Below are 8068 nucleotides of genomic sequence, written 5' to 3' on the forward strand. Positions count from 1 at the left end.
GATAGATGATAGATAGATAGATAGATAGATAGATAGATAGATAGATAGATAGATAGATAGATAGATAGATAGATAGATATAGGTACTTCATTTATCCCAAGTTGGTAAATGATTGTGTTTGTAAAGGTTTTTAACATTAACATTAAACTCTCTCACAGTCAGGCTCCACTTTCATTGTGCGCGCTCCCGTGAGGTTCACGTACTTTTCGACAGGCACGCGCAGAGCCCGTCAGTGGATCACATGATATGACAAAGCAGCTAGCTACTTCCTGTGTAAACTGTTAGCCAATTCACATCCAGACGGCTGCAGCGACTGCGACTACTGTGTCATCCAAGATGCTGGCCCTCATAAACAGGCTTTTGGACTGGTTCAGGTCCCTCTTTTGGAAAGAAGAGATGGAGCTGACATTGGTGGGGCTTCAGTACTCTGGAAAAACCACATTCGTCAACGTGATTGCAGTGAGTAACGTTAGCTGTCAGTGTGGGCCCAGGCTACTACCTGGGAGAGGTTGTGGACGAAGGTTTCTTTGAATATGTTATAAATTAAATTAAAGGGCTGCAGCATTGCCATGTCATTGTTACAAGAATGCAGACACATGGCGGCATGGCAGATAGTGTTGGTACACATAACTCACTATCCTGCGGTAGCGACGCTGCTTACGGTTTCACTCAGTTGTTGTTTGGCTAGCTAGAATGACGAAGTTGTTGGTATGACTGTGCGCTTCCTTATGAAACCGGTCATGTGAACGGACCAGTCAGTGCTTTGTAATAGCTGCCAGTGTGTCAACATCAAGGATATGTTGACAACATGGGGCCACAAGGTAGCTTTGTAAACAGTCTGTCTTGTGTACGTTATCTAGCCTGAGTGAAGTGAAGCGATGAGGCCTGGATCCATCATGGCCACAGGCGGTCTGCCAGCCGGCGGGATTACCACTACAGCTTATAGAGCCACATGTATTTGTCTCTAATAACCTGTTGTGTGAGTTCAGTATTGTCATCGGCTCCTGTTTATGCTCCCTACAGAAGAAATGTCCCTCTGCTGTTAGGTCTACATTTATGACACTTACATCATATCATATAGCTGTTAATGTGAATGTTATTCAAACGTTTAAAGGGTTTATGCTAATTGTCCTCTTTGTTGTTAGGACTGGCTTGTTTATCCTGCCACAGGCTGGGTATGGGTTTATGGGTTGGGTTATATTCTGTAGTCCAGCCTTGTCTGTGTTTCTAGGTGAAAGACTACATTGTAGTCTTAAGAAAGCAAGTCATAGGCCACAGTCTTGTAGGCCTTTCCTGGATTCATCACATGAATACACATTTTGCTTTGGCTCTGTTGTAGTCATGCCTGGTGATCTGTAATTAGGTTTGAACGCAGCTGCCTTCTCCCTTACACAGTCATTGTCAGGCAGTTACACTGGGCCCAGGCTGCATATGAGCCACAGAGCCACAATCATTAAAGTTATACAGCACATTGGAATCATTTTATCATGGTCCTTATGGGGGTAAGACTAATAATGCCTATTAAAGCAGTTTACACTGGCTTGTACGGCACTTTAAGCTCGTGGAATGTTTGGTTACAAAGTACTGGTTGGTTGCAGAAAGCTAATGTGTGCTGATGCGTAGATTGCATCATCTTAACATGATTCATGGAGTGAAAAGTCAAATATCCAGCTAGAGGCTTCAAGCAGCCCAAATTAGGTTTTAATCATATAATCATTTTCTGACCCCATGCACAGAAATGATTCACATCCACCAGGCTTTTCATGTGACTTAGTTCTGAATCAGATGAAAGCAATGTTTTAAGTGAATGTCATTTGTAATACTATTTCAATGCTTATCATTTCTCTTGATGTGTGTCTTTTTAACAATAGTACATTACGTATTCACCAGCATGCCACCTTTTTGCATTTGTCTTGTACAGTCCGGCCAGTTCAGTGAAGACATGATTCCCACAGTCGGTTTCAACATGCGAAAGGTCACTAAAGGCAATGTGACAATAAAGGTAGGCTGATGAGCAACAGTATACAGCTGGATGCTTTTACTGTTCAAATAGAAATGTTACACTGGACCAGTGCCAGCCTGGATCTGTGTATTCACTGGAGTTGTTTGGCTTATGACTATTCTATATTGTGCTTTCTCACCTCAGATATGGGACATAGGTGGACAGCCCCGCTTCAGAAGCATGTGGGAGCGCTACTGTAGAGGGGTCAATGCTATTGTGTAAGTACAGCTGGTGACCTCTGTAAGGTTGCTGGAAACCTGGAAAACAGGGTTGAAATTATACATTCAAATGAAAGACAATGTTTATTCAATATGTTTGTATCTTGGTATTTCTCCATATACATGTGTCATTACAGAATTATATAATATAATATATATAGTTAGCATGTCATGTTTAAATATTTTAACATTTTTCCAAAAGGATTACATTTTGGTTTAGTAAAACAGGTATTTTAGTGCTACCAAACTCTAAGTAGTACTTTTTTCCCCTTGCAGTTACATGGTGGATGCAGCAGACAGAGAGAAGATAGAAGCTTCCAGAAATGAACTGCACAACCTTTTAGACAAACCACAGCTACAAGGAATTCCTGTAAGAGGCCGCTTGTGATCTTTGGCCCAAAAGCTCATGATATTACAGCTTCAACTACATTCATCACATTTATTTCTGAGGGTCCAGTGACTTCAGTACACATGCAGTCATAATTAGTCAATCACTGCAGCTAATGGGTAATGGTGACTCAGGCTTGATGACATCGCACTAAGTGGTCATTTGAACCCTATCTAGTATGCTTTAATGAGTTTTCAATATCTAAGCTGACAGCATAATTGATTTGACAGGGTTTGATGTGCTAAATCGATAGACTTCCAGCTGCTGTGACTCGACACCAAACACACAGACAGTTATTTTGTCCTAACAGTAAGGATTCTGTGATGAGTGAAGCACATCGTTAAGAGACATCCTTTAAATTGTCTGTTCACACTGTGCGATAATGCTGATACATTGCTGCGCCGGATATTAATCAGCCCTTTTTCTCTTTTTCTCACGTTTCAGGTTCTAGTACTGGGCAACAAACGAGACCTACCCAACGCACTTGATGAGAAACAGCTCATTGAAAAAATGTGAGGGACTCAAGAATACTGTACTTGTGAATATATGATTCGGTTGTGCAAGATTAGTAACATAACTAGTGCATGATAAATCAATGTCAGGAGTATTATGTGACTCTTTCCCTGTGGTGATCCAAAAGTTATGATATCAGACATTTCCAGTACGTCAAATGATCCACTGTATGGCCAACAGGATGAGAACATGGGTATCCCTACACCGGTGTTACATTTAAAATACTTAAATAATTCATAAATATTGGGAAAAGCCTTCTCAGCAGTGTTGGTAGCAGCATATTAATGCCCATAGTTTTAGAGATGTTCAACAGTCACATGTAATGACAGGAGTGAATGACCATATAGTGAATGTGAATTATTGACTGTATCAGGGGAATAGTTGTAATTTGGAAGTTCTTAAAATACAACTGGACACACAAGGAATACTGCAATTACTGATAGGTAGAGGTGTCCCGAAGCAATCCTAAGAATCTGTCTCTGGCCGATACGTTTTGCCTACTTCAGCTTGCTAGTACTGCAAAACTTACTTTGAGTCCTGACACTGAGGAAGCTTAGATGCTAACAAATTCATCTTCTTCCCACTCTTTGTTTTATTAGCAAAGAGCATTGTACAAAACATTCAGGTAGCAGCTTCTCACTTCCGCCAGTTAGAATGATAAATGCTGTAACTGTAAAATGTGACTAACTTCTGTTTTCTGTGCTCTCTGCAAGTATATGTACTCATCCAAAGATCCTTAGTGAGGGAAGAACCTCCGCAGTGTAACACCACCGTACAATCACAAGTGTTTTTGTAATTCTAATAACTCCTAATAGAGCGATAGGTCTAACAATTAAGCTTTCTTTCATATCGTATTAATAATTTAAGGTGATTAATATATCATTCAAATATTTTATTGAGTAGAAGCTTGTGTGCCAGTTGTAGTAGTCTACAGCTGTTACTTCAATGAGTCTGGCACATATTTAATATTTTATATAATCATTATTAGTCTTGGATTGGCCAAAAAACATGCTCCTAACCACAAGACTCTTATTCGTACTTCTTCAGGAATCTATCTGCCATTCAGGACCGAGAGATCTGCTGCTACTCTGTCTCCTGCAAAGAGAAAGACAATATAGGTAACGAGCCGATCAGAGTTTAAATCATTCTACATCCTGTTCCAGTGTTTAATAATAGTATTTGGGCGTGCTGAGGTCATTAAAATGTCTTCATGTTTTCACCCCTGCAGATATCACACTGCAGTGGCTCATCCAGCATTCAAAGTCGCGGAGAAGCTGAAAGTGAAGCCTCCCCAGTCGCAGCTCTGGCCTCAGCCCCCTAATGGTCATGGGTCCTTGACAGCCATCCCTTCCACTGCCTCTGTGAAGTAATCCAGCTCTCTGCTCACTACCGTCACCACCTGCACCACCCAGTACACTACCATAGATGTGTAGCCCCTGTACAGCACTACCGCCACCCCAACTATCTGGAGTCTTGAAAAGTTGTTTCAGTACTGTGCTTGAAGGTGGATTGTCCATACCCATCATGCCTTATCGCCCATCATAGCGGACATGCTCTGTGTCTGAGTACATTTATTTTCCTTCTTTTTTTTTTAATTAATGGCCTCTGTTCCTTTCGTCACAAGAATCTAATGATGTTGCAATGTGCAGTTCCTCGGCTACACTAGGATGGAGCTGCTGTAATCCGACATCCGTTCTGTTGCCTGTCAACATTCGATGTTTACGTCACGAGGTTGTGATTGTAGTTTTTAAACAGTTGTTTGCCAAACGATGATGTTTGCTTGCGCTAATGCCTTCAATTCCTGATAAACTCTTAGCAATGTAGCCTGCATTTTATTTGCTGGCATATGGAAGTATCTATTTTATTAAGTGACTTAAATCAAAGTTTACACATAACCTAAAGATGAATAGAAGGTAAGACTGAGTGGTTGTTGTGTCTGAGGGCAAAATCTTAAGATAGGTCAGCAGAGTTTTAAGTGCCTTTGGCTGAGTGAGTGTCCCAATGAGACAGTTATTGCCCAATGCAACTTCTAACCCACTATTATAAATAAACACTTGGTACAGACACAGCATAAATCCCTTGATTACACTTAACACCACCCCTCGACAATCTCAATTTATGTTTTGTAATCACATAAACACATTATGATGTCTGAGAAAAGACAGTACTGTAATAAAGATGAAAAATGAGGAATGAAGTAATGGATGATGAGGATGCGAGGTGAATGAGAAAACTGTTACAATATATATTTTTTTTCCTTTTGGTTGATGGGTGATTTGAATGCTGTTTCACCTGTGACTTTTATGTAGCTTGAAATGTGGGCTAACTTCTGCTTGCAGTTCTCAGGTTGTTAAAGGATTTTTAAAAAAAATTGTCTGATCACCGTATGGGTGTGCCCACATATCTGTTTCATAATCCCTACTTTGTCCGGGTTGGATAACAGAAAGCCAGTGTTAGTCATGATGACTGAGCTTGCGGAGAACGGGAGCCAGTCCATTAGTTCAAAGCATTGGACGCTTGATGTCATCCATGCAGTGCCACACCCTTGTCTGAATCCTGATGTCTTTTTGTAGAAGCCTTAGCAGTCCAAGGACAACACTGTTTCCTCTAAAAGTGACGTATTGATTGACACGTCTTCTCCTTTCAGCGACCAGACAATGATGAGGTTTGACCACTGTATATTAATCTGCCCCTTACTTGGCCAGTGCATATTGATTCAGTTTAAGTTTTTTTCTGTGTGTGTCGCTGGATCAGAATGACTTATCCCTTCTGCTACAACACTGTATGTAGGCCTACATGGTTTCTGCATTTCACTGTAATGTCTAAAAATCCATCACACGCTCTGTTATCTCATGTTGTTCTGTGTCTGTTGGTGATCGTCGTAATCCTAAATGTCAATTGTTGGGACCACAGCAGCAGTGAGGGGCTGTGAAATTTGGGTGACTGTGTGGGTAATTTGGGGAAAGCTTTGTAACCCGTGTAATAATATAGCCTATTTGCAATTTGTATGTGCATGTGCTGAACTTATTCACATTCAATTGCAGACTTTGTAAATAAGAAGTTAGCATTTTTATTCCCACAAATGCTCCTGTAGATGTCATGCATTCTTTCCCTGTGATTGCTAATAAAATTGTTTTTATTTTTAAGGAAGCGTGGAGTCCCAAATTCCTTGCAAAGCAGTCAGTTTAGTTTGTCACCACTAGGTGGAAGCAGAGGACCTTGGAAAGATAACAGTGAAGGCTGGGAGCTTTAAATTCTCTACAGAATGTAGACATCCAAGTTTTACCAGAGGTTTTCTTTTGGTGCATCATGAACCTGCTTTTGCTCTCATACACTGACTGTAGGGCTGTGGTTTCGTGCAGGCCTGGCAAACTCAATCTTCAAGAGATTTATAATTACACTGAACGTGCATGAGTGGGATGTCTTATTCCAGCTCAGTTTTCTGCTATTTTCGCACTAGGTCTTGAAACTTCACAGCACTTTCATCCACAAAGGATTTCATAGTGAGTTCAGGGAAACCACCTGCACCCACAATTCCCTCAATCATTTCCATATGCAGACAATGTTCCTATCTTTGTAAAAATATATGGTTCTGTTTTTTTCATTAAGCAGCTATTGTTACATACAAATCCCATCATGGATGATTAGCACCTCTCTGTGTTTCTTGGGAGAAAAATGGCTATTATGCATAGAAATGTAACACTCTGCTAAGCAGAATGTTAAGACAAGCGCAGGGAGTGTGTCACAAACTAGGGGGCCATAAAGCGAGCCGTGTTCTCACAGCTGGAGCTGCACAGAGCCGTCGGAGACCAGGCCTGTGCTGTTAAAGCAGGAACACCTTAATTAATCTCATTTCTTAAACGCAGCGTTTAATGAACAGCTGCTGGCATTTATTGTATGCCAGGGCAGTAGTTGGGACGTGTGGACAGATGTAGGTGTTATCCGATGAATTCCATGGGTCAGTGGAGACTGTGGTGTCTGTATGGGAACTTTATATACGTGTGTGTGTGGTTTACAATCGCAATGACCGCAGGGGATTAAGTAGTGGTTACAAATGTGCCACAAGGATTTATGTGCGGAGGTCACGGAGAAGACCTGAAGGCGTGATATACTGTTAATGTTTTTATTAATTACCAATAGGCTCAGTATGTAACACAACAATGTTTTGCACCTATCACCTGTCACAAGTGCTGTCTGCATTTTTTAAGTGTCCAAACTCGTCGGCCAGTCCTATGAATGACCATTCATCAGAAAAATTACAAGGGCTGCTCTAAACTGAATTATGGAATATTCCTCCAGACATGAGTCACTTCCTCATAGCTTTCACTCCACTTAACTCCAACAACCCTGAGCTTAGTAAATCCTCTGTAAAACCATGATTGATGTCTTAAATTATGAGGATGTAACTCAACATTCAGCAGGGCTGCACATACTGATATTATTTGGAACGCATCTATACAGCACTATGGATAGCCTGCTGTATCATAATCACTGCGGTGCAAATAATGTCAAAGTTTGAGCTTACTCTGAACTGATATTGTATCTTAGCAACATCAAATAACTGTTTGACATGGCAAGCATCTTTTCAGCTTCCTGCCTATAAAATGCCTGGCTGTCTAATGCACAGAAACGGTTCCAGATTGAAGCTGTTGTCACTTACATTGACTGGTTCACTTCTGTCTTTCCAGCAAACAGCCCTGGATAATCTCTCTCGACACTCAGTGTAGGAAGCCTGCGCTTTACTTTCACTCAATTGCCTGACAGTGCTGTAACAAGCAAACAGATCACACCTAGTTTGTGCAGCCTCATAATCATTTCTAATACACATGTAGTGTGAAACTGGGAAAAGGGAAGGGTTCTGTGTTATCTGTGACAGTCACCAGTGAGAAAATGTTCAATGTCTGTCCAATCAAAGACCATCTTGGAGTTTTCTTTCTTCTGGCATAT

The 8068-nt window shown here is 41.0% G+C and overlaps 1 protein-coding gene across 1 annotated transcript; it reads left to right on the plus strand.

Annotated features, from left to right (window-relative positions):
• The first annotated feature begins 247 nt into the window (after positions 1–247).
• Positions 248–6267, plus strand: LOC127372105 (ADP-ribosylation factor-like protein 8B). Its single transcript, XM_051415493.1, has 7 exons — positions 248–459; positions 1922–2002; positions 2147–2220; positions 2497–2590; positions 3053–3120; positions 4169–4239; positions 4350–6267. Exons 1-7 carry the CDS (start codon positions 337–339, stop codon positions 4397–4399), a joined length of 561 nt encoding a protein of 186 aa, XP_051271453.1. The 5' UTR covers positions 248–336; the 3' UTR covers positions 4400–6267.
• The last annotated feature ends 1801 nt before the right edge of the window (positions 6268–8068 follow it).

Source organism: Dicentrarchus labrax, unplaced genomic scaffold, assembly GCF_905237075.1.
Source record: "Dicentrarchus labrax unplaced genomic scaffold, dlabrax2021, whole genome shotgun sequence".
Classification (NCBI taxonomy): Eukaryota; Metazoa; Chordata; class Actinopteri; family Moronidae; genus Dicentrarchus; species Dicentrarchus labrax.

What these genes read in the sequence shown, in the direction of transcription:
- LOC127372105 (XM_051415493.1), top strand. Translation starts at nt 337, where the DNA reads ATGCTGGCCCTCATAAACAGGCTTTTGGACTGGTTCAGGTCCCTCTTT. An exon ending in AAGGCAATGTGACAATAAAG is followed by an intron (nt 2,003 to 2,146) that starts GTAGGCTGATGA and finishes TTCTCACCTCAG; the next exon opens with ATATGGGACATAGGTGGACA. An exon ending in CACAGCTACAAGGAATTCCT is followed by an intron (nt 2,591 to 3,052) that starts GTAAGAGGCCGC and finishes CTCACGTTTCAG; the next exon opens with GTTCTAGTACTGGGCAACAA.